This window comes from Hyperolius riggenbachi, chromosome 3 (genome assembly GCF_040937935.1).
Source record: "Hyperolius riggenbachi isolate aHypRig1 chromosome 3, aHypRig1.pri, whole genome shotgun sequence".
In the NCBI taxonomy this organism is placed as follows: domain Eukaryota; kingdom Metazoa; phylum Chordata; class Amphibia; order Anura; family Hyperoliidae; genus Hyperolius; species Hyperolius riggenbachi.
This window is the reverse complement of record NC_090648.1, coordinates 268177945-268205760: the sequence shown is the minus strand read 5'-3', so window position 1 is coordinate 268205760 and position 27816 is coordinate 268177945. Positions and strand designations below refer to the sequence as shown.

The 27816-nt window shown below is 40.8% G+C and overlaps 1 protein-coding gene across 4 annotated transcripts in view; it reads left to right on the top strand.

Moving 5' to 3' along the window:
• CELSR1 (cadherin EGF LAG seven-pass G-type receptor 1) overlaps positions 1–27816 on the top strand; it is a 285212-nt gene that overhangs the window by 153146 nt on the left and 104250 nt on the right. For all 4 annotated transcript variants that reach the window (XM_068276317.1, XM_068276316.1, XM_068276314.1 and 1 more), the window contains exons 3-5: positions 7186–7408; positions 10794–10909; positions 25944–26032. In XM_068276317.1, coding sequence (XP_068132418.1) covers positions 7186–7408; positions 10794–10909; positions 25944–26032 — 428 coding nt within the window. The remainder of the gene's footprint in view (positions 1–7185; positions 7409–10793; positions 10910–25943; positions 26033–27816) is intronic.

Sequence of the window (27816 nt, the reverse complement as noted above, 5' to 3'; positions counted from 1 at the left end):
TTCTGTGTTGCAAGGTTTAATATATCACAAAAAAAGAGACGATTGCCACCTGTTTGGGATGAAATATGATAGGTGCTCCTTTAAGTCAGTTAGGTACTCCTTTTGCTCTTTGCTGAAATTGTCCTTGGCAGTTTGTATGAGATGTGGTCATTCGTGGCCAGCATGGCATGTTGCTAAGCATTTGCCTTGGATGTCACTGTATGGAACGTAGGTTGACGCAGTATAATAATATGCAGATTCCAATACTTTGAAATCCTAATAGCGCTATAAAAATTGCACTGTCTATTCTGTTGAAAGAATACTGGCTCTCTCTGAATGTCATTTGAGTTAACAAGCAGTAATTGTGGTTTAATGTACAGTAATTAAACTGTGTCTGCTTACAGCAGAGACATAACCTGGGGATGTTTACTTGTGGTGTTCCTCTCACCTGCTGTATCAATTTTTTATGTCTTTAGGGACAATGTTCATCTGTTACAAAGTGCTATGAAGTGCTGCCAGTTACCCTGTGACAAGTCTCCTAGGATGGCTTCTTCTGTATTAGTGATTTAAATCCTTATTTGTACTCTCTCCCTTGTGACAAGAGAAGACAAAAGAGTAGGAGACTGCTAGTTCCCATAATTCATCAGTGCGCTGTGTATAGATTGCTCAGGGGCAGACGGTGTGAGAAATGGGCGATATCTGAGCACACTGGCCTGAGACTGATAAGTGTTACTATAGGGATGGGTTTTGTTTCCTTTCCGCCCATTTGAAAAGATGACATCTCGGCCCATCTTTCTCCTTTACTCTGGTGACTTGGCTCAGGGGCATTTTCTAGTAAAGGGATTAGTCAAATGCTAGAGTCATTTTCTAGCTGAACTGCTGTCAGGAGCCATGTACTCTAATGACAACTATCATGCCATAAAAGGAATACAAACTGCATGTTCCTGACTCTCTCTCCACACAACTCTCATTACGGTAATTGAAAGGAGGTCTTCATGGATAATGTATGGAATTACAGTCAAGAGGAAGACTCTAAACACAGTCACTTTGAAATACCTTATTATTACCTGAGGACCAATATATAAAAACCAGCAAAGTATGGTATTTACTGACTGTAAAGTGTGTATTTTCTGGAAGATGCAGGTTACAATTATCTTTGCTAGGTTACCTTAACGGTCTCCCTTCTATGTAGGGCTGCTTTTCTTCCATTGGTATATAGTAACGTCTGTGCACTGCAGCATGTACTCGTCTAGACAATGACATCACTTTACTGGCTTTATTTGGATGGCACAAAAAATCGGAATTACTGTTTACACTTCCTGCAGTGTATTGGAGTAAAGAGGAAATACAGCCAGTGCAAATATGAGGTGCCGCACGCAGTAGCCATTCAGAAATATTGCTTTGTTTTCAAACCATAATGAGAAAAATTGCAGTGAAATACTATCTGCTCATTTAAAGTTCACCTGTCACTTTCTTCACAAGATGTTTTCAGAGGTGTTTACTTGGTGCACACTACAGTATAGAAATACTTTTTAATTGTCCAGTGATGTCAGTCACAGCGTTCATTGGCGGGAATGTTATATGAGTTGTTGCCAATATCTGCACCCTTAACTGCTTTATTTCTAATTGCTGTTTATGTAATTCTCGTTAGAGCTACAAGAGCAGCGACCATACCTGACAAAAGCATACTGTCAATTATTTTTGTGTTATTATTATTACCTCTTCCCAATCCTATGTTGGGCTTTATCAGACACTGGCTTTTTTTCAATATTGGCTCAATGTCAGACACAGTCTGACAGAGAAAAAATGGTTGCTGCTAGCTGGCGCCATTGCCAGATAAGTGTTGGACTGAGTCTGGAGCTTTGATGGTCGCCAGCCCCATCTTCTGTGTGGCCGCATTTGGGCTTACTGTAGGATTAAAGTATCGGACGTAGACTTACACTTTGATCCCCTCCAGCACCATGAGCTGGCATTGGGTCAGTCCTCTGCCCCTGATGCCGTGGCACCTCTTGGTATATGTCACATGATAAGATAAACATGTTTTCATATAGTAGCTATTCTACTTAGAACATGCCTGTGTTCACTTTCAATATTTTTTTTTCATTGCAAGGGTTAGTAAATAAGTGTTTTATCTATTCAATGAGGATGTTGGATTGCAATTGAATGTAGCTAGGGCTCTCCTGAAAAGTAAACCAATTATATGAAAATAATTCCAAGCTGATGCAAGATTATGCAAATTTTATATGCAAATTAATGTAACTAGAAAAATGAACCAATAGAATTACAGCACAGAGGGATTAGGTTTGTTCATTTTTAAGCTGCCTAAAATTGCATGAAAAAAGTTGCACAATCCTGCATCAGCTCATAATTCTTTGCATCTCACTGAGCAGCCCTAGTTGGGAGCTGAATGAACCAGATTTTAGGTCATACTGATGTGGCTGCTGTGTACACTTCATTGTTCAAATTTCAGTCCTTACATTGAAAATAAGAATATGAAACTCCAGGAAAGTTTTCTACACGATTACCAAAACAAAGACAATTATCTAGCTTTTCAGATTTGTTCAGTTCATGTTTGCTGTAGGATAGGTTCACAGTGCGAGTTGTATTGCATTTCCTGTAATAGCAGGAACGCAATGGAACAGGAAAGCGGCACCACAAGTTATCCATGCATTACATTGCATAGTGAAGCACACAGTCAACAAAATGTGTGCTTCACTGTCACTTTTAATGCTCACATTTTGTTGCAATGCAGGGTGTTACAATGCCGCACGCCTTTATACAGCTACACATCCGCCGCATTGTGAACAATGCATAGGAGGTGCTTTGTAGTGTGTTAAGCCACGTTACAAAGTGAATGTTATGTCACACAGCAACACACCACTGGGAAAATAGCCTAAATCTTTTATTATTTATTTTTCCTCTCACTCCCCAGTGCATAAATGAACTGTTGGGACAATAGGACAATAAGCACAGTTCACACACTTCCCTCTGATGTATTAGTTGATGGTGAGCCTATGACAAAGTGGCCTGTCTTCGGCTTCTTTCACATTATGTACATATAAGAACTGACCGCCCATGTTAAACAATGGACTTGTTCACATCGAATGCATTTTTATGTGTCCGTTAAATGAATCACATTTATCTGGCCAACACATGGTTCCAGCTTGTATTGTATTTTACGCGGTTGGGCACATTTTAGAGCGCACAAATGCACATTCTATGCATCAAACAATGCATGTGCAAACGTGTGTACCACTGCACTGGAATAGTGGGAATGTAGCCTATATGAAAGCCTGGAATGAAAGACCTGGCTCTCTTCTAATGCTGGAAATAAACAGTAAGGTTTTTCCGCAGATTTACTGGCCGATCGATTTACCATTTGATTTTCTGATCGTTTTTTCCAATCTATTTCCATTCACTTCTATGAAAAATCAATCAGAAAAATGATCAAAATCAGATCAGGCCTGTCGGAATTTATCTATCGAGCCATTTATCTCCTGAAAAAAAACTCATGGTGTATTCCCAGCGTAAGCTATGTGCTCAAACTAGACTTTTATTGTCTGAATGAATCATTTATAATGCTTTGAGGTAACCATCTAGCAGATCTACTTGTGTCCCCAAAATATCAGTGGCCTTCACTTCAGCGATCTGCGGAGTTAGATAACCCCAGACTGACCGCTGTGTAGTTCCTGCTGCTGATGAAGGCACACTAGTGTTTCCTGACTGGTTTATCATCCAGGAAGACACCTGGACAAATTATCCATAGAAATCATTGGTGACATCAGAGTCAGTTCACATGAAAGAGTGTTAGTAGCATGGGATCAGCATTGCATTTACACAGCAGCAGAAAATAGCTGAATTCAGCATTGTGGAGGTAGCAAATAAACATGCAAGTTAAATGGTATCCAGTAAGTATTGTACTGGTAGTCCCTGAAAACGAGCCCAGTTTACATTAGCCAGATACTTCTAAAACACTAACTAGACAAATGAAATGCCATGAAAACGTGCTTAAGGAAATAAATACTGGCATTCGTAAAGCATTTGTTTATCTGTAATTTCAAACATTGGGCATGCCATTTTCTGTAATGCTGGGGATACACGGTACGTTTTCCCCCTTATCAATCGAGCCGCTGATGGCTCGATTGATAATTTCCGACAGGTCCGATGACCCCGCTCGATCCCCGCGGGCAGACAATAGCGGGGAGTCGAGCGGAAGATAAGGAAGCGCCCACGGACATGAGCGGGAATCGATCCGGACGGCGGCGGGGACGAGCAGGGACATGGCGGGAGTCGATCCGGCAGCTAATCGAGCCGCCAGGCCGTACCGTGTATCCCCAGCATAAGATTCTCTGTAAGATTTATCTGCCAGATAGATAAATTCCAACATGTTGGAAATTATCTATCTAACCATCTATCTGCCGAGAAATTAGGCATTGTTCTACTCAGCAGGAGATAACCAGAAGACAATGCACCAGAGATAATGACCAGTCTCTACAGAAAATAATCTAATTATGCATTCTAACAGAAAAGTCTAATGCTGGGAATACACGGTTCGTTTTTGCCTTCGTTTAAACCTTCGTTTCGATTGTGCCTTTTGTCCTTTTCGATCCCGAAATAATCAGTCATACGGTTAATATCACCACCCACGGTTTCGTTTTTTTTTCCGATTCTGATGGTTTCGTTTTTCCAATGATCGAAGGCTGCAAAGAAACGAAACGAAAATCCCTTTTTACAGGGACGGACTAACATAAACGAACATATAATCGATCTGAACAGCCATCAAGCCTACCAATGGCTCGATTAGATGGATAAAGAGAGATAATATCAAACATGTTCGATCACTAGTCGTTCGTTTTTGGGGTCTATTAATCGAAACTATAATGAGATTATGACTATTTTCACATACGTTTTCAACACTCGATTCGTTTACCGAACGAATCGAAGGTTTAAACGAAGGCAAAAACGAACCGTGTATTCCCAGCATAACAGAAGGATCTAACAGAAAATTGTGTGGTGTATTCCCAGCATGAGGCAGGTGGACTCTAGGAGCAAGCCTCAGTGGTCAGCCGAGTGTTGACAACACTCGGCTGACCACTGAAGCTTGCTCCTAGAGTCCACCTGCACATCTTTTCTCCTTCCTCTCCATAGAACGGGAACAGGGTAGTAACAAAGCCCCCCCCCCCCCCCCCTTCCCTGGCAGGCACTCACTCTATGCTGCATACATGGCTTATGTCACATGATAGGAAGATCTGCACCGTGGGTGGGAGGAGGCGTGAACTTTGCCATGCTGAAAGCTTGCCTATTCCTATATGGATAGCTTTCCCAGTACAGTAAATAGTAATGTCTTATACCCAGATCTGCTGCCTTTTTCAGTGAACACAGTACAATACAAAATAAATACCGTCGTAGCTACTAATTATTTGTTTTTATTCGTGTTGCGTTAATTGACCCACACACAGCTAAAATCCGCATCTTGCAGCAGAAATTAATACAATTGTAGTATTATTTGCTGACTGCTAAGCAGTTCCATTCTCAGATGTTCCATCATTAGCAATGTATATAAGAGCAGTAGGGTTACACAGTCACCGTTGAAAGATGGATGGCGGTTTAGTATCTGCGGTTTTGTTGGAGTCTGAAAATGTGCCTGTAATTGTGCTTGACAAATTTGTCTGAAACCCCCAGGATCATTCTTTTCCATAACAATAGGGAGAGGGCTTTTGTATGAAGCCAGCATTCCAGTGTAATAGTATATTATCAGCATCAGCGCTAATGTGTAGAGATCTGTCTATGAGTGGTGTGAGCTGTTCCCAGGAAGCTTGCTGAGTTGCGTCTGCTGCTATGAAATCTGTCATGTCAGCATAACAATACTGTATATACATACTTTACTATATTATTAATATTTACATTTCTCACATGTAAACTTTAGGTAAAGCCTGAGTTACGTATTTAAAAGGAAGTTCTCTACAAGTGTCACAGAGAGACTGGACACCGATTTTCCAGGAAGGATGTCAACCCTGCCTGTTTTTCCACTAGAGAATAACACCAGAGTGAAAACCTTATATTATTTATATTATTAGAGCATATTTGAAAAGAAATTGCTGTGTAATCTCCAGCACTGGCGACAGGGAAGGATAAACCGGTCTGGGACAGGCTGTATGGCCTTGTGGTGCAGACTCTCTCAGTTCAGTGCTTCATTAATATGTCTTTATTACTGTACAAAGGTCTGTTTTGCTCTCAGTAGCTGTGCATGCATCACTAATTAGTGTAGGGTTACAGAGCTAACTTCCTTACTATAGGCAGAAGTGTGATGTTTAAGGGAAATGTTATAATGTTGTGACACAGGGAATCACTCTCTATGGTTCTTACAGTCAATAGAGGAGGTGTTGGATTGCAATGCAGTGTTGGAGTACCCCTTTAATTTTTGTTTTTCAGGCATGGTACAGAGATATATATCTTTCAATAGGTTGAAAACATGTTAAGAAAGACAGTGGATTGTGATTATCCACAAATACGAGATCACATTATTTCATCTAATGTACTAATGCAGATGATAATTATGAGGAAGGCCTAAAGAGGCTTTTCACAGTAGGTGTTCTACAGCTATAGTTTACTTGGTACCATCATCAAAGCAATAACAGGGTTTTGTAGAGCTGAGATTGCACTTGTCTGTGTGCCTTCAGGCTTCAGTGATGTAAATCAAGGTCTAGAAACAGCTGTAAAAATATATAATATATAAACACCCAATGAACCTGGACCAACAGAGAAAAAACATATTTCTTCCTTATGTTATTCTATTATTCCTTATTATTTATTACTATTCTATTATTATTTATTTATTATTCTTTCAGCAGTTTATGACTTTGGCTGTTTGTGTGTAGAACCCCCGCAGAAGCATGTGACCAGTCTGGTCAGATGGTAGGTTTGCAGGGCTCAGATTTGCTGATGATAATCATGTGTCACGTCTGTTTCCTGTGTTGGCTAAAGCAGGAAGTACTTACAGCAAATCAGAGCCTCACAAATCTATTACCAGATCAACCTGATCACGTGCTCTTCTGTGAGTTCTGTTACACACAAGCAACACTGCTAATGACAACACTAGGATGGATTTATTTATGCATTTACTTGATTGTTTAATTTGTTTGTAGTTCTTGAAATTAGTAGGTTTGTTGATAATAAAGAAACATTTTCTGTGTGTTTTTTTTATAGGAGAGCATTGTGAAGTTAGTTCCCGCTCCGGACGTTGTGTGCCAGGAGTATGCAAAAATGGTGGCACCTGCATTAATCTGCTTGTTGGTGGGTTTAAGTGCAAGTGCCCCCCTGGTGACTTTGAGAAGCCATATTGTGAAATGACCACCAGAAGCTTCCCTCCACAGTCCTTCGTTACCTTCAAAGGATTAAGGCAGCGTTTCCATTTCACAGTCTCTCTCATGTAAGTACACTGCTTTCATGTACACTTTTATAAAGAGTGGTATCTGTGCATAGACTTTTTTTTATTTACTTTTATAATCCTGTTTGCCAGTATTTTAGCTCTACACTTATAAAAAAGAGAACATGTATTTTCTCTCGGGGTAACTTGACTTGAAATGAAGTATCGGAAATACTGTAAATATAAAAACTCTCCCAAAATTTTCTAAAAGTAAGAAAATGGTAGCCATGTAGTGTAAAAGTGGTGAAAGAAGCCCCATTAACTGGTATTGAAGTGTTCAAAAGGTGGAGATAAATACTGAAATTGGAGAATAAGTGTATAAAGGGATCTGAGCTCTCTATAGTAAAATATAGAGGGAGATTAGTAAATAGTGAGGGCCGTTAGGTTAGGGTGGATGTGGCAGACATTACCTACCTTTGGGGAGCTGCTCCGTAGCTCCCCATCTGCATGCTCTCCACTGTCTTCTAAAGAGCAGACCCACCAGGTGAGCAGCTTCAAGCTCCTGTGGCAGTGTTGCACATCCCTGACTACTGCAATGCATGCCGGGAGATGAAGTTGTTCGATGTGAGTGACATGCATTGTGGCAGTCAGGTGCGTGTGACACCACCGCAGGAGATTGAGACTGAGCAACTACGGATCTTCATAAAATGGCGAAACACATATGGATGGCGGGCCTGCCACAACCCCCAGCTGTCAATAGTCCGCATAGGACCCACCTCCAGTCACTACGTTAGCACTTTAATATTGTTTAGGCGTTAATGGACGCTTCTATATGAACGTTGAATAATGGTAATCATAATCGAACAATTCCCTTTTCTCTGCCTCTCACACAATGGATGAACACTAGGATAACAGAATTCTAGGAAATTGCATAAAGTTACATTATTGTCGCTTTCTTCATAGATCACACATATTTATTGTTATAATTACAAGATTAATTATCCCCAGCTATTGCACACTTGGTTTAGTCAGCAGGCAGCATTAATGGCATGATAGAAGCAATTGTTTTTTTTTTTATTATTATTATTTTTTTTTTTACTATTCATGGAAAATGAACAAAGAAATGTAAAAACAGGAAAAACTAATGTAGACAGTGCAAGGCTCAGTTTTGACAGCCAGTCTGCACAGCGCTGCTGTAAGTCCACAGGAAGTCATGTGTTGGAACATTTGTGTGTGGTTATTGTCATTACTGTGGAGGAAATGGAGCAAAGCTTTTATCGCTTGCGTGCTGCGACCATCCATCACTTGAAATGAGATGCTGATGCTGATTAGTCCTGATGCCTCCATACTTCTTCCATCTGTGGCTCTTGGTAGGACAGCTTGCACTTTATGGCTACCCTAACACAGAATTTACTATCACCATGATTTATTCAACAGTCAGCTAGGATGGCAAATGCATGATAAAATACACTATAATAATGAATAGCAGCCAAGACTCATACATATGTTTTGAATGCTGGTAAGTTGCTGGCCTCTTACATCTGACACATGGAAAGTCAATATTTACCTCATGTTTGCTTAAATTTAGTCTGAGGAATCCCTCCTACTGTCACACTCCAAAAATTAGGATGGTCAATGAGAGGTTAATAACTATGCATTAATATAGTATGCTAATTTTATGCAAATGTATGCATCTTTAAATACGCCAATGAAATGCAGCAGCTAGTAGAGTATACATACTAGTAGGGTATCTGTCTTCTCCCAGTATAGGTTTCATACTGTTGTAAGGATTTGTATTGTGAGTTCATCTGAAATTAAGTTACTAATGGACCAGAACAAAACCCTTATTGAAACCCCAATATCCACACCCCTTGCCCAGTCTCCTATTGTCCAGGCCTATATGGTTTATGTATAAATTTGGCCTTGAACATCAGGCTACATGTGACCTGAAGGACCAATGAGAGAGAGAGAGAGCAATAACATGTTCTGCATTTATTGAATGAATCACTATTTTAATAGATTACACAGATAAATACTCCAAATATAACACATTTCTATTAAAAAATTAGGCCCCCTTGATTGATACTCTATTGTTATGTTAGCTACAAGTTGACTGAAAAGGGCAATTCTTTAGGAGACCAAGGCCCATATGCAATTCACTTTTTCACCTAGGAGATAATTTTTCATCTTTTATTTAAAAGAACTTTCCAGCACTTTTCAACTAAAAAAGTACCAAAAAGTAGATTAAAAAAGTACTATCAAAATTATTTTGAGTATTTTCTTGCTTTCTGATGGCTTAAAATGCATTTTTGACAGGTTTAAAATGATCTCCTAGGAGGAAACTCAGGTGAAAAAGTGAATTGCATATGGGCCCAAGTGTGTTGTAGTTGGCAAGAGTGAGGGCTCAAACCCACTAGAGTGATTTTTCTGAGCATTTAGGGAGCGATTCAAACTGCTAGCGATTTCCCTAAACGCTCAGCTGATGTTAATGGATGGGCCAAATTCCACTTTAGTGATTGCGATTACCAAATCGCAAAGTGCAGGACATGCAGCATTTTTAGCGTTGACGATTAGCGTTATCGTTTCTGCAATGTAAATGATATAAGCGCTGGCATAATCGCTCATCAAAACCTGCACAGAGCGATTTTGCTAGCGTTTTTGAAGTTACTGCACACTGTAACAAAATTAAAATTAATTGAAAGAATCAATCAGAATTAAAAACGCTAATCGCTACACAACCTCTGGCAAATTGAATACACTCTTTAAAATCGCTACTGAAAACGCTCATGAAATCGCTTGCAAACCGCTCATACAAAACGCTAGCGATTGCCATTAGCAATAGCGTTTTGTAGTGGGTTCAAGGCCTGAGTCTGTACAGCTTGTATTGCAATGATCACTACAGTGCTAGTGGCTTACGTAATATCCTGTGACTTACCATGTCAGGAAGATATAAATCATTTAGCACATTTAACAATTGTATGACCAGCAGTACACCCCTGAGAAGGTTATCTAGTGGCCCACTATTTCAGGTAGATATCAATCATTTAGCACATTTAACAAGTGATTGAACAGTATTACACCCCAGTTTAGTTACAGATGTTGGTGGACTTCCATCTAGGCACATGATCATCCTCCAATAAAGCCAGAAATAGGATGTTGTGACTTGAGTCAATAAGTGGCTTTACCTTATAATATTTATAGGCGTGATAAGCAACATGGATTCACTTGTGTGTACATTTGTATGACCTGTTTTCCCTGTGCTTCCAATTTCATGTAGTGATTATATATGGCTTGTAACAACAGCTTTACATTCCCTCTGTGATAATAAAGGTTTCTGGTTTTGTGAAACTGACACTTTTGTGTAGTTTTATTTTGTTACTGACTGTCTGACTTTTGACCCTTTGCTACGCTGTTAGTGGTAAAGAATGTGATGGCCTTTGTGTTGCAGGTTCGCTACCAGGGATCGGAATGCACTCATACTTTACAATGGCAGATTTAATGAAAAGCATGACTTCATTGCATTGGAAATCATTGAGGAGCAGATCCAACTGACATTCTCAGCAGGTAAAATTGCTTACGACTTCCTGTGTAAACTTTTGTTATGCTGAGTAAGGACTTCTAGAGACCAAGTTTGCACTTATTTGTAGTGCAAGTTAATGTATAGTGCTTTTTAAATACCGTATATATATTTGTTTATTTATTTGGTATGGCTAAATCTTAAATATTTAAAGAGGAACTTCAGCCAAGGATTGAACTTCATCCCAATCAGAAGCTTATACCCCCTTTCCCGTGAGAAATGTTCACCTTTTCTCAAACACATCATCAGGGACATCTGTAGGGCTGGTATTGTGGTGAAACCCCTCCCACAGTGTGATGTCATGGCCATGATCCAATTTACTGTCCGTGAACCTCATTCCATAGTGGGAATTAACAGCTTTTCCAACTGCCAAGAAAGCCATATCTCCCTCTGTGCATAGAACTCTCAGTAACAAACATTCCATACAGATCACCTGGCAGGAGTAAAGATATCATAACCAGTGATGTATTTCAGAATGTAAAATAGTGAGAGGAAAGATTTCATAATTTGCAAACACTGACTAAATAATGTATAAATTAATATTCTAAAAAAAAAAAAATAAGCAATTTTATTCAGTATGCCATTTTCACTACAGATCCTCTTAAACAAGTTTGAGTAATAATGCCCACCAGGTTTACTGACAAGTAAGCATCATATCTTTTCTGCTGCCATCAGTAATGTTTACATTCATTAAATGTTGTTAATAGTTTATTTAAGCCTCCAGTACTGCTTTCAACCCCCGTGTACACTTATTTTATTCATTCTATTTGAAAGAATGTATGAATTAAATTACAAAATTATAAATAAGTAACAATATTTTATAAAAGTGGTGTCACAGGTTAACTAGTGGACCACTGGTACAAAAGCTATAATAACATATGGAATAGATGCGGTGTTCTGGTGATAAGAAAAAATATGAAATATATGTGGTGTTCTGATGATAAGAAATCATGCTTCTATTGCTGCTACTGTTAGTTGCCAAAGCAAAACTTTAAGTGCTGAATTACGGTAACGTTCTTTGTTAGGCTGTGGGAATCCTAGCAGTGTTATACATTCGTACAATTGCTCTGTCTGTGACCCTATCATTATTTGCTTACCACATCAATGCAAAAGTTATTATCTAAATATTGCTAGCAGGCATGCTAACTGACATGGACCAGCTGTTAGAATGAAATACATACAGTAGTCTGTCACGCAGCCATTTTCACATGGAGCTCCAATTATATGCCTTAAAATTTACAGCATAGTTATGTTATGAACAGGTGTATTAGACAAGCACTTGCTGTGCGAAACATGTTTTACGTAGACCTGATTTATAACACAAAGCTTTTTTATACACTAAAATTCATAACTTACAGTTACTGAATAGTTGTTATTATTATTATTATTATTATTATTATTATTATTATTATTATACTTTTATATTACACTGACACATTTCTGCAGAACTTTATGGAGAACATCACACAATATTCTTCACTAATGTCCGACAGTTTCACAATCTAATGTCCTTACCACAGCCTAGGGCACATTTTTTATGGTGGACAATGAACCTAGGGATACGATTTTGGGATGTGGAGGAAAAAAAATCACCAGGAGGAAGCCTACACAAACACAGACAGAAAATACAAACTCAGGACTTGCATCAGTGACTCTCCACAGGCAGCAGTGAGAGTCTTTGGGTGAGTTTGCCTTGAAAGTTGTAGTTGTTGGCAAGATCTTACTTGATCATTATTCTAGGGCAAAGGCTCTCCACACACAACCTGTGTACCCCAGGAGGGTTTTCTGTTGATCCCAGGGGCTACTTAAACTTGTTACAGTCAATCCAAACTGTTAACTGGATATAATATTACTGACAGTAAAGGGGGCTTGGCTAACACTATATTGTATAAGGGGGGCATGCTATAAAATGAGACACTGTATTCTAGGGTAACACATACCTTCCACAGTGTTTCATATACCTGGCTGTCAGGTTCTGATTCTATGTTATATACTATATGATTGATTGTACATATATTATTGTTGGCAGTCGACAGCCTTTTTAGGGTGTTTTTAATTATGTTTTAAATCTGAAGATATACAGTATACCTGACATTTATCCTTTTCTCAAAATAAAGTGTTGTTATATCGTTGACCCTACCTATAAATGGTGCTAATTTATGGGGAAAGCTATCCTTTTTTTCCAGTATTGTTCTATTGCACTGCCTCAGCACACTGAGGTCATCCTATATAATAATAGGCAAGTGTCTCTGCGTCCCTTGTCCCTGTGTGTGTTTTTTCTCTGCGTATTTTCAGGGACGCAGAGACACTGAGCTGGAAGAATGTCGCGCGGCTTGCAGGGGAGGACGGGGCCTGTGTGCGTGCGGCGGGCATGTGGGCACACGTGCGGCGGGCGCATGCACACTGACATGCACCTGTGACAGACCTATATATAGCAGGTGCGGATCATTTTCTTGTTTCATGGGCCCATATGCTATTAACCTTTCGCCTGAGTTTTTTCCTAGGCTATATTTTCACACCTTGTCAATACAATGCTTTTTAAACCACCAGCGAGCAGAAAATATTCAAATAATTTTGACAGTACTTTTTCAGCTAGTTTTTGGTACTTTTTCAGTTGGAAAATGTTGAAAAGTTATTTTAAAGAGAAGATTAAAAATTATCTCCTAGGAGAAAACTCAGGAGAAATAGTTACTTGCATATGGGCCCATTATGGTGTATTTGAAACACTATAGGCTCACCCATTCTCCTAAGTTTTCTCCTAGGAGATAATTATCTTCTGTTTAAAATAACATTTCAGCACTCTGCAATGGAAAAGGTACCAAAAAGTACTGTCATGTTTATTGATAAGGTTTGAAAATATCGCCCAGGAGAACACTTAGGAGAAAAAGTGAATTGAATAAGGGCCCATGTAACTGGATGTAAGTTTCTGTATTAGTTGAACTGCCTCTTCTGCTCTCCATCGTAATATTTAGATAAATGTATTCCTCCACGCCATGTCAGGATATCTCATAATTACAGGTAACTTTGCTGAGAAAGGTATAATTATAGTGTGAGTTTCTCACGTGTGCTACTGCAGGTGTCCCACCGTTGCAGGTTTCGGCAAACCCGCAGATGATTAGTATAGATTTTTAACATGCTTCCTTTCGTGTTACACCCCCTACCCATCTACCAGACTTCTTGATGCACCATTTCTTTGTCAATTAGTACAGATTATCTGAGCTTTATTTAACCTCTCTGTAAAGGTGCTACCATACTGTATTAGAAGTGGCTTGCATCACTTTTTATAGGCAGTTTAGAGGCATGTACAAGCTTGTGCCTCGTTTTGCTAGACCCTAGGGATAATATGACACATTTATTTATCTATTGCTGGTTGTAGAATAATTTTTTGGCATTTCAAGTCTAAGCCAGGACTCCTATTGCCTTCTTGGAATTAGAAGGGTGTGAGAGAATCTGCCTGGATTGATTGTTACAAAATCCTGCAGTTGACACAGGCCGCTTGTTCATGTGTGGGAGACGCAGAACATGAAAGGACCTGGCTGCAAACCTGTATGAAGTAGGCAAACTGGGTGGAGTAAAGGCAACTGTTATGACATACAGAGTCGCAGTGGGAATGTCTGCCAGAGCCTTGATTTAGAGCAATAACGAATGCATTCTCTGGGTCTCTGGGCTACAATCCTTGCTGTGAACACACCAGCGGCTGCTGTACTGCGCAGGCTCAAATTCATTTGTAGACCTGGCAGGTTTACAAAGAGGTCTACAATCAATGCCCAATAGACTACCAGCCCAGAGGTCATATTTATTAGTGCCGTTAGCTGAAGTAATAGTAATATTTTTATTATTATTGATTTATAAAGGGCCAACATATTCTGTGTGCTGTACAATGTAAGAAAAACAAACATGGTACATAATAATACAGCTAATGGTATACATCAAATATGGACTATGGTACAAGATACAAAATTGATAATTACGATGACAAATGTAACATGGTGAATAAAATGTATAACAGAGTGTAAGAGATACAGAGATACAAAGAGATACAAAATTAATGACATATTCCACGACACAAAAAAGGGAGAGAGCCCTGCCCATGCGAGCTTTGCAATCTAAACGATATGTTACAAGATGAGATTAAAATGCACATGTACAGTCCCAGTCCTGCTTAGAACTAGACTGTGTTCTTTTTCTCTATATGTAATAGTTAATTAACTGTAAATATCAGTTTGTCTGCAGTCGGAATCAGAGGTCACAAAACTTCTGTGTGGCTGAGAAAAACACCTATGAGTGCAAGGAGAAGACAAAAAGTTTAATAGTTCAAGAATTGTTTGTTTGGAAGCTGGATGAACATTATCATTCACCTGAGGCAGGCAAAACTTTAAACCTAGAATTTTAACTTTAAACACCTAAATGAGACTCTGGGATTCCAGGAAGGTGGCCTCTCTAACTTGCCTTGGACAATAATCTAATGTGTGTACTGATGTCCCTGGTACACCAGATCTTTAAGCGATGGCAATGGCTAGGCACATTGCTCCCCTCCATTGACAGCCTGACAAAAGCTGCACCACTGTACACCATGCTGTTAGTTCTCATTCCCTCCCCAAAGCAATGGAATGTGTATGCATCTGTGTCCACTCATGCACAAAACAGTTTCTGGATTCTGATCCCAGTGGGGGAGATTTATTGAGGGTGCGCATACAGCTTAAAGGATGACAAGGCAAAATTAAGTGAGGAAACTGAGCTCCTACGGAAGTGTGAGCATGTTTGCAGACACTTAACTATTTATCGGTTTTCTTCCATGGGAGGAGCTTGGTAGGGGCCACAAGTAGATTTATTCGGTGAGGTGGAACTGAAATACTGCGCATGTGTCGCACAAGTGCAGGTTGAGAGCTCACCTACTCAGGGCCGGCCCGCTCATGAGGCGGGGTGAAACTTTTGCCTCAGGCGGCAAAATTCCAGGGGCGGCACCCGCCCGTCCGTGGGTGCGGGGAGCCGGCCGCCGAGCTGGAGGGGTAGCTGGCAGGACGGGGGTATTGGGCCTAGCGGCGGGGAGGGGGGTCGGACCCCCTCCCCTCCCTCGCCTGGGTCCCCCGTGCTCCGCTCCCCTCCAGCCTTAAATACAAGCAGCTACACTATGTGTAAGAGGCACGGGCGGGTAGGACTCACCTCTTCCTCGTTCCAAGCGTGCGCTCCACTGACGTCACTTCCTGCAGCGTTGCAGGAAGTGATGTCAGTGGAGCGCACGCTGGGAAGAGGTGAGTCCTCCCCGCCCGTGCGTCTTACACATAGCGGCTGCTTGTATTTAAGGCTGGAGGGGAGCGGAGCACGGGGGACCCAGGCGAGGGAGGGGGGGGTACGACCCCCCTCCCCGCCGCTAGGCCCAATACCCCCGTCCTGCCAGCTACCCCTCCAGCTTGGCGGCCCCCCAGAGCGCGCCCCCCACCGGGGGGGGGGGTGGCGGCGGAAATTTTTTTTTTTTGCCTCAGGCGGCAAATAGTCTAGGGCCGGCCCTGCACCTACTCAATCTAGTTCCGACTGTTACTAGAATATATTACAGGCATACAAAGGGCTTGATTCACAAAGCGGTGCTAACCCAGTTAGCACACCTAAAGACTTTAGGCGTGATAACTAGGGTGCTAACTGGGTTAGCATCGCTGTGTAAACCTGATCGCGCAAAACATTGCATAGAGGTGAATGGGCACTTCGCGCGCACCGTGCTGCAAAAAAGGTTTACTAAAGGTCAGTGTATATAGGCATTCTTTGATCACCAAATCTTAACTTATTTGAAAATCGATCAGTATTTGGTTATGCTGTAGGAGATCTGATGACCACCTCTCTCTACAGAAACTAGGCTACAAACTCTAACCTAATACTGTGCCCTTGAGGGCACCCTCCTATGTAGGGGTTCCTGGGTATGCAAGGGGAGAATGGCTTCACTTCACAAGAGGTTGGTGTAAACATAATCAGATGAGATCTCAATTAAAGCTACAGGTCATTTTTTATGAATTTCTCTATTGATAAGCTAAGCAAGGAACAGGTAATATCAGACAGCATAGTATAGGACTTCTATGCAGTAGTTTTGGTCAGTAGTTGCAGAATTTCATGAAAACTGTGACATCAGGCTGGCCACAATATAAGCTGTACAGCCCCATACCTGTGACTGGCATTACACTCAGGCTTTTAACTGTACATAATAAAGTGTGCGATAAAAGTAGTGAGAGTGTGCTATCTCAACACATAAATGAACTTCACCTTCAGATGTGCATCATATAAAACTTAAGTGAGAAGCTGGCTCGATAGGTTTGACTTTCAAGAAGCCTTGCCTTTATTTACCTGTTTCTATGGCTCAGTAAATGTTTATTTTGCAGTAGTTATTCACTAACGAGGCATATGTTACAATGTTGGGTTGGGAAAATTCCTTGGAGGCATTAAGCATGCAGAATAAGAACAACCACACACAGGTAGATTCACCTGGCAGATTTCTACTATACCAACTGTGGTTTGCTGAAGTAGCTGTACAATGAATGTTCTCTGTGTTGTTTTCAAACACTCACCAATTTGTTGAGGAACAAAGTGGACATTTGCAGTACATCAGTATGTTTAAAGTTATTTCAAATAGAAGAAATGTTTTTGTAGAGCACCTGTAGGTGTAGCTGTGTTAGATGGGTCCTGCTCTTGTCCAACTCCGGTGACACCCATAATCTCCGGTGATACACATAAACCAGCAGTATAATGCTAAGAAATTTTATTGGATACGGAGACCCAGTAAAAAGATACAATTAACAATCTACCTTCTAGCAATATGTTCTAACAGATTGGTCATAGCATCTGAACTCACAGGTATGGCGATAATGGAATATCAACAGTTGCTTGCAAAGGAATGCAATCGAGAATGACACCTCCAAAGTCTCTGGAAAGGGGTTTGGCCCAAAGAAGCACGTGAAAATCCAGAGTTGTGAAATCCCAAACGTCACAGTAAATCATTAAGTGCACTTTAAATGACAAATGTATAAACGGTCTGTTGTAATCAAACTCCAGTAAACATGTAAGCTAATTTCCCTAAACATTGACCAATGTTAATCTAAGTAGTAGGCCGGCAGTTGGAGCTCATATATAAAACAGTATTTGTAATCCACAAGGAGCTTCACTCTGGAGAGCAGCAGGAAGATGACATCCTCTTCTGGTAGGACTAGACACTCCAGAGCAGATTGTTAGGCCAATATGACAGTTTTTTGTCTCTAGTCCTAACTAGAAACTGCATTGCATAAGACCCGGGGAGGCCTGATTATGTGAAAGTTGCAATCTACAGAAAATCACTCACTAAAAGCTAGCCTTGCGAATAGTTCGTTCAGATGAGGCAGGAAGAAACAGTCAGTGGTCTGTAACCACTCTTCAACAAAAATGATGAATTCACAGGACACTGTGAAAGAAGAATTTCACCTCAAAGACAGCTCAGTTCTGTGTGTGGAACACTGTGTAATCCCTCAGATCTCTCTCCAGCCTCCTCTAGTTCTCTCTGCTCCAGGCTCACTCTCCCAGTTTCTAGCAAATTCTAGTCCCTTCCTCTCTCTCTGATCTAAGACTTTCTCTCATTGGTTACACATCTCCACAGTATAACAGCTGCTTTCCTATTGGTGAGAGGAATTTTCACACTAGATGTAGGAACGAAATCTGTAAAGATTGCAAGCTATTAACTGTTTCAGAGCTGATTTCATAGAACCACGAATCAGGCAATATACAGTGGGTTGCACAAAAGTATTCGGCCCCCTTGAAGTTTTCCAAATTTTGTCCCATTACTGCCTCAAACATGAATCAATTTTATTGGAATTCCACATGAAAGACCAACACAAAGTGGAGTACACGTGAGAAGTGGAACGAAAATCATACATGATTCCAAACATTTTTACAAATAAATAACTGCAAAGTGGTGTGTGCATAATTATTCGGCCCCCTTTGATCTTAGTGCAGTCAGTTGCCTATAGACATTGCCTGATGAGTGCTAATGACTAAATAGAGTGCACCTGTGTGTAATCTAATGTCAGTACAAATACAGCTGCTCTGTGAGGGCCTCAGAGGCTGTCTAAGAGAATAATGGGAGCAACAACACCGTGAAGTCCAAAGAACACACAAGACAGGTCCAAGACAGGTCAGGGATCAAGTTTTTGAGAAATTTAAAGCAGGCTTAGGCTACAAAAAGATTTCCAAAGCCTTGAACATTCCAAGGAGCACTGTTCAAGCGATCATTCAGAAATGGAAGGAGTATCGCACAACTGTAAACCTACCAAGACAAGGCCATCCACCTAAACTCACAGGCCGAACAAGGAGAGCGCTGATCAGAAATGCAGTCAAGAGGCCCATGGTGACTCTGGACGAGCTGCAGAGATCTACAGCTCAGGTGGGAGACTCTGTCCATAGGACAACTATTAGTCATGCACTGTACAAAGTTGGCCTTTATGGAAAAGTGGAAAGAAGAAAGGCATTGTTAACAGAAAGCATAAGAAGTCCCGTTTGCAGTTTGCCACAAACCATGTGGGGGACACAGCAACCATGTGGAAGAAGGTGCTCTGGTCAGATGAGACCAAAATGGAACTTTTTGGCCAAAATGCAAAACGCTATGTGTGGCAGAAAACAAACACTGCACATCACTCTAAACACACCATCCCCACTGTCAAATATGGTGGTGGCAGCACCATGCTCGGGGGTGCATCTCTTCATCAGGGACAGGAAAGCTGGTCAGAGTTGATGGGAAGATGGATGGAGCCAAATACAGGGCAAACTTGGAAGAAAACCTCTTGGAGACTGCAAAAGACTTGAGACTGGGGCGGAGGTTCACCTTCCAGCAGGACAATGGCCTCTATTCACTAAGCTTATCTCCTGTAACTCTTCTAGAGTTGTTACCATGGTGATAAGGCATGTAGTATTCAGGAAACATTTTACCTCAGGCAAACCTAAAGTTAACTCTTCTGTCTTTAAGTTAACTCTCCAATCCTTAAAATAACTCCAGAGTTAAAGACAGGCTGTTAATTAACTGCGTGTGAAAATAACTACAGATGAGGTAAATTAACTACAGATGAGGTAAATTAACTACAGATGAGGTAAATTAACTACAGAGGAGGTAAATTAACTACAGAGGAGGTAACGTAAGGAATGAAGAGATAAGATAACTCTCTCACTGTGTGAGGTAAGTTTTCTCTTGCCTTATTATCTCCAGCATGATCTTAGTGAATTGAGGCCAATGACCCTAAACATAAAGCCAGGGCAACAATGGAATGGTTTAATACAAAACATATCTATGTGTTAGAATGGCCCAGTCAAAGTCCTGATCTAAATCCAATCAAAAATCTGCGGCAAGATCTGAAAACTGCTGTTCACAAACGCTGTCTATCTAATCTGACTGAGCTGGAGCTGATTTGCAAAGAAGAATGGGCAAGGATTTCAGTCTCTAGATGTGCAAAGCTGGTAGAAACATACCCTAAAAGACTGGCAGCTGTAATTGCAGCAAAAGGTGGTTCTACAAAGTATTGACTCAGGGGGCCGAATAATTACGCACACACCACTTTGCAGTTATTTATTTGTAAAAAATGTTTGGAATGATGTATGATTTTCGATCCACTTCTCACGTGTACACCACTTTGTATTGGTCTTTCATGTGGAATTCCAATAAAATTGATGCATATTTGTGGCAGTAATGTGACAAAATGTGGAAAACTTCAAGGGAGCTGAATACCTTTGCAACCCACTGTATGATTACACAGAGAATATACTTTGTACAGGTACTGAATAGTCATGTTGGCAGGATGGCTACACTTATATGGAGATAAGCATATTGTTTACTGACTACTTTAGTGTTCTCTGTGTATCCACTGACTTTTTGGCCTGGGTTTACTTATTTTTTCCAACATTTACAAAATATTTCCATACTTAAAGTACTTTTTCTGTTCATTGTTACTGCTGTTTTATTAAAGTACTAGTAGACCTAAGCCCGTTTAAAAACGGGCTCTAGGTCTGTGTTTAAACCTAGCCTCCCTCTCCTCCCCTCCCCTTCCTTCCCTCTCTTCCTCCCGTGACCGCCGCCACTGACGCACAGTCACCGCGCATGCGTACTAGATTTACTTCTGTTGTGGCTGCAGATTGCCACCCTGTTTACACTGTGCTCCAATGGCACACACTATTCGGCGATATAATAAACTTTACAAGCATGGTGATTGTCACTTATTTCAATAATTATCAGAAATAGCAACAATCATGGGAAACTAGTGATCCCTTATAAGTGTCCTGTCATTTTTAGATCTGCAGAAATAACCGCATTTTTCTGGTGATCTTCAGATTACTACTTCTAGAAAAAAAAGACCCCATAGCAATGTAGGCTAGTATTGGATTTGCCTGTTTTTGTAGTCTTGTAAGCATGTTTGTCATTCTCATTCTTTGAAAAAGTTATCGGTTACATTTTTGATGTATATCTATTGGCTTTATGGATCACAACTGGGCTGAGTAGTTTATATTATATTTATTTAATAGTTTATGTGTTTATTTGTTTACTATAGTCTATTTAAATCCTTAGGGATTTAAGGATTGAATGTTTAATATCACAGTAAAACTTCACTGCTCTTCACTACACATTTACTTCTGTGATCAACTGCCCTTCAGTGAAGTCTATAAATCTGATAGATCTCTGCCTGATCAGTCGGGCAGTGTGTGGCCAGCATTACCTTTTTATTTTTCATACTGGCCACAAAACAAGTTTAATAACAGTGACGTGCCATCCACAGCCGTGTGCCGCAACCTGCGCTTATCCGCGGCTGCGCCTGTGGGCCAGTCACTTAAACAGACGCATGGACACACGGACACAGGAGGACGCAGTGACAGGGAGATTATTACATAGGATTTACTTATGTGCTGTTTGATTTGGGATTGTGGTTTAGAGGTTATATATTGTTATTTATCAATGTCTAAGCTCTTGTTAGGGCCCATTTACACTTAATCAGTTGGTGTGCGTTAGTACGCGTTGGTGCGAGTCTATTCCATAGCCGTGCATAGTGAAAAAGACCTCAGTTAAAACGCGTTAAGTGTGAAAGGTGCCATAGGAAAACATGGGCATTACTTTGAAAATCAGTTTTCTTTCAGTTATAACTGAGAGCAACTGATTAAGTTTAAACGGGGCCTAATTTAGAGATAAAGGGCAGCCTTGTAGATATGAAGCTGCTTTTTGAAGTTGTGATTAGTCTATTGCTTTAAAATAAAGGAACATAAAATGTAATTGTCAGTATAGCCCATGATATTACTGCACTTACCTAAAAACATAGTGATAGGTTATCTGCAACACCCAAACTGGCCTTTTGCTAGGTACACACTATACCATTTTCTGGCAGATTTACCTGCCAGATCGATTATTTCCAACACGTTTGATCTGAATTTCGATCACTTTCCAATACATTTTTCCGATCCTCTTTCCGATCGTTTTCCGTTCACTTCTAGGAAAATCGAACGGAAAATTTAAAATCGATCAAAATTCAGATCGGACATGTTGGAAATAATCGATCTGGTAGGTAAATCTGCCAGAAAATTGTATGGTGTGTACCTAGCATTAGGCTATAGTAAGGACATTAAACTATGTGGGCAGCACGGTGGCGTAGTGGTTAGCTCTCTCGCCTTGCAGCGCTGGGTCCCTGGTTCGAGTCCCAGCCAGGGCACTATCTGCAAAGAGTTTGTATGTTCTCTCCGTGTCTGCGTGGGTTTCCTCCTGGCACTCCGGTTTCCTCCCACATTTCCAAAAACATATGGATAAGTTAATTGGCTCCCCCTAAAAATTGGCCCTAGACTACAGTACTTACACTACATAATATAGACATATGGCAATGGTAGGGATTAGATTGTGAGCTCCTTTGAGGGACAGTTAGTGACAAGATATTTATATATATATATATATATATATATATACACTCTGTACAGCGCTGCGTAATATGTCGGCGCTATATAAATACTAAATAATAATAATAATAAAATGGCTGTGGTATGGATTAGAATGTGAGCTCCTTAACCTCCTTGCCGGTCTAAAAAATCCGGCAAGGAGGCAGCGGCGCACATTTTTTTAATTTTTTTTTTTTTTAAATCATGTAGCGAGCCAAGGGCTCGCTACATGATAGCCGCTAAGCGGCGGCATCCCCCCACCCACTCCGATCGCCTTCGGCGATCAGAGTATGCAGGGAGTCCCGTTGAGAACGGGATTTCCTGCAGGGCTTCCCCGGTCGCCATGGCGACGGGGCGGGATGACGTCACCGACGTCATGGACGTCGGGACGTCATAGGGAATCCCGATCCGCCCTTCAACGCTGCCTGGCACTGATTGGCCAGGCAGCGCAGGGCTCTGGGGCGGGGGGGAGCGACTCGGCGCGGCGGATTGCGGCGGATCGGCGGCGAGCGGCGGCGATCGGAAGTTACAAGCAGCTAGCAAAGTGCTAGCTGCTTGTAACAAAAAAAAAATTATGCAAATCGGCCCAGCGGGGCCTGAGATATCCTCCTGCGCAGGTTACCCCGAGCTGAGCTCGGGATAACCGGCAAGGAGGTTAAAGAAAACCTGAACTGAAAATTAAAAGTCAAAATAGGCATACACAAGTCATACTTACCTCCTGTGTAGTCTACTCCTCAGTGTCTTTCTCCTCTCCTGCGTCCTGTTTGTTCACTGTGATCAAGGGAATTTTCCGTCCTCCATTTTGAAAATGGCCCTTACTCCATTACAGCTTTCTGGTCAGCACACAGTTAAACTGTAACATCGCCCACTTGAGCCATAGGGAAACATGGACATTACCTGGTGCATCAGTTTTCCTCTCAGCTATAACTGACAGCAACTGATATTTTACTGAGAGCAACTGATATATTTCAGATCTGACAAAATATTGTCAGAACTGGAAGGGATTATTGTCAGAAGAAAATGGTGAGCTTCTGAGAGGAACTGATGGCAAGGTAACTATGTAATGTTCATTTGAAGTTACCTCATGTGTTTATTTTAAATATTTTTATTTAGTACAGGTTCTCTTTAAGGAACGTTACGTGACTGCACCACGTAAAGCCCTGTGGAAGATGTCAGCAGTATATAAATACACAATAATAAAATTAATAAATTACATTTCCCTTCTTCATTTCATCTTGAACACATTTACAGTTCAAGCATATAAAGCATATGAAGCATATCTCCCAACTTTTTGAGGAAAAAAAAGAGGGACATCTTTAAGATATGCCCCAGCCACACCTCCAGACACACCCATCACACCCCACTCTCGTATATCACAAAGAATTTCCTAAGCAAAGGGTCATGTTTCATCATTTATTCATTCTGCACTGGTCCTTCCTGCTATCGCTGTGGACCAGTGGTATTATTATTTTGCCCTGTTGGTAATTTGGTCCAACTACCTGCCAGCAGGATTGCATGTTCAGAAGCCAGTTACTACTCCTGCATAACTGCAGGTGACATCCTAGGAGCAGTAGTGCATAATATGAACATGTACAGCGGTAATGGCATAGGACAAGTAAAGACACTGTCCTGGCAGTTCAATAACTGGAAGATGTGCAGTGTTTTCAGATACATTGGTGTGAGCTGAAGCAGGGAGTCACAATTTACATTTGTATACCGTGTACTTTTCTGCTTAACGCATATGTATTAATGCCTACCGTATTTTGTTTCTGTGATATACAGATATAAAACTTGATGAAACTAGTATGGTAAAGCATGCTAACTGACATTTATTAACTTGGTACAGCCTAAGGACGCCCCTGAAGGAATTATCTGGTCTGTGTGGTAATTGTTTTCTCTGGTAATACGCCGCCCCTCCCCTCCAGAGGAGATGTACTACTAGGAGGAATGCCTATGAAGCTATGATACAGCAGCAGTCTTATTCAAAGTAGACCAAGTGCTATTCTGAGCAATTCAGACTCAGAACATTTATAGTCGGGGATAAACTTGAGAGAAAACTACATGTCAGAACAATTAGTAGATGTAAATTACTAAAGCAGAATCAACATTTAGAAGTTTCTTGATAACATCAAGCTCAGTTATTATTATTATTGACTTATAAAGAGCCAACATATTCTGTGGTGCTGCAACAAACCAACATGGTGCAGGTGTGCATAATAATAATACAGACAATAATATTCACATCATTTTCTGCTAATTGAACCTTCAGGTTAATTCTCTTGATATATAGCTTACCCATTATTTAACCCATTGTTTCCACCTCATTATTTTGGATTGAAAGCTTGCAAGAGAAAGTTTGTCTCATTGTTTCATATAATTTGCATTGCATTTTATGTCATTTTTTTAGACACACTGTGTTGGTCTACCAACGCTATATTATGTACACATTAATGGAGGTAGCCGGTATCTATAAACTCTTACATTAAAACAGTCGAAAAAAGAGAAGCAGTGTAGGTCTTACCTATCCTGAAGAAAAATCCAATATTATTAGAAAAAGTATTTATTCAAGCACTTTAAAAGAAAACGCGTTTCACAGGTACTCGCCCACTTCTTCAGGTCAATTCAGTGTGCAGGCAATGTCAGCGTGAGTGCCTCTCATACTGGAGGTTATAGGTTTTTAGCAACTTTCCCTAAAAAATTTCAAGGAGAGCGACCAGCTAGCTTCTGCACAGCAGACCTGGATACTGAGCAGAGACAGTTGCATCAGGCTCTGATGGTGGTTGCAAGTTTTTGCAATATAAATATTTTTACTTTACCATAGCACCCCATACCTAGCAATACTGCTCCATTGGATTTCTGGTCTGTCTCAATATTTTAGATTCTCAGGAGTTACCAGAAACTACCAAGAACCACATATAATAAACGATATTATGTAGTAGTGTCTGCATTATGTACCCATGCTTGTGTCTTTGTACAGCTCCACGGAAGATGATGGTATTATATAAATCAATAATAATAATAGCTGTATGATGAGTGTTATAACTTTGTTTGTGTAAGCTTTGTTTATGCCTACTTAGTACATACACAACACTAACATAGTTATCTCATTGGTTACAGGGGAAAGCACTACTAAGGTCAGCCCATATATTGAAGGAGGAGTAAGTGACGGACAATGGCATTCTGTACAAGTGCAGTACTACAACAAGGTAGGTGGAGAGTGCCTCCCAAAAGGGTTGAGCAGCACTATGTGTGACTTAATTTTCTCTGGCCTGCGGTAAAAAGGACAATGATGTTACCTGGGCTCTGCCACCCTTCTGATATAATTTTGAGCTTGTGTACATGCATTTTTATTTTGTGTTTGAGCTCTTTCTAAACCACTTTGAAAGTACTTAAACACAGGGTTTAAAATTTGAATGAGCAGTGTTAACCCACTGTGTATTTATAATGTGTCCAGAATTGCATTTGGCTTGCGTTTTGTTCTTCCAATCTGCTCCTGTCCTATTTTGCTGCATTTGACGTTCATTTCAGTTTCATTTGAATGTAGTGATGAGTGCGTTACAATGCTTTGCCCAACCTAATGCAGGTGATGAGAAATTAGCCAAGCTCAATATGTATAACTTTTACTTCACTAGTGGATTGGTAACACCTTGCTTCCATTTTGCCGGGTGCCCCTTATAAATGATATGCTTTCTAAAACCATGGCTTTCTAGCTTGGGCAAGGAACTGATGTTAATAATGCTGTGTATCATACACAGTGTGTAGGTATGACAGTGTATACTGAAGCTGGCTGTCAGAGAATGTCACTGGATATGTGACAGTGTAAGCAATTACAGCTGCAGTGGCTGTACAGGATGTGTTAGTTGTTGTACGTTTTTATAAGTAAACACTGTTTTTAAGTGATTGGCGGTGGAACACAAGCCCTTGTTCCACCTGCAGGCAGCAAGAAAGGGTTAGAAAATATGTCTTCATGACACACTGTAGGTGAGGCTCATGGGGGCTGTGCATTTGATTTCAAACTAAACAATGAGCCGAAAGCTAAGGTCTGGGATGATGTAGGAAAGGTGAACAAAAGGTGTGCCGGGACTCGTAAATAGGCCGCTCAGGTTTCACCGCTGTATTAACTAGAAGTTGGCTGTGGATAAAGTTTCTCCTGTACATATGGAAAGGGGCCGCTAGTGTTTCTGGAATGTTCAGTCCCTAGTGTTTAATTGACATTTTTTTCTTGTTGTATTCTCCTCCAGGTCAGTGACAGCAGTCCCTGGTGGGTTCAGTGCAGCCCCTCATTACAGCTCTTTGTACCGTGACTTCAAACTAGACCACAATGCCCTTTGAAAGTGAAGTTTTCCTAATTATTCTGTGCATTTCTAATCAGCTGGAGTAGAGTGGGTTTCACTGGCGGGCTTCACTCTGACAGGTGCTTAACATGAGATCGCCTGCAGGGACAGCATAGCAAGGCTGATAGCATTTTTTGTCACCTAAGATGTATTGCAGATTTTTGATGACTTTTTTAGTATTTTTGAGTTTATTGTAGGTGGAAAAACACACAATTGGCTACATTATAACTAATTTAGTTTTACTGTAAGTGAGGTTTTAGTCTAATATTGCAGTGACAGTGCTAGACGTATACCTTGGTAAAATTATCCCTTTCAACTGTAGAGTCATGAATTTCCTTAACTTGTAAAAGGCCCAAAAAGCTTATGTGTGAGTGAGATTAGGGGAGGGGCTGCAGGACCGCTTATATGTGATTGGGGTTAGGGGATGTGCTACAGAACCACTTATGTGTGGGTGGGCCAGAGGAGGGGTTGCAGGACCAGTTATGTTTGAGTGGGGTCAGGGGAGGGGCTGCATGACTGGTTTTGTGTGGGAGACGTCAGGGAAGGGGCTGCAACACTAGCTATGTGTGGGTTGGGTCAGGGAAAATGCTACAGGACCAGTTATGTGTGGGTGGGGTCAGGGGAGGGGCTGCAGGACCCGGCATCACACAGTCATG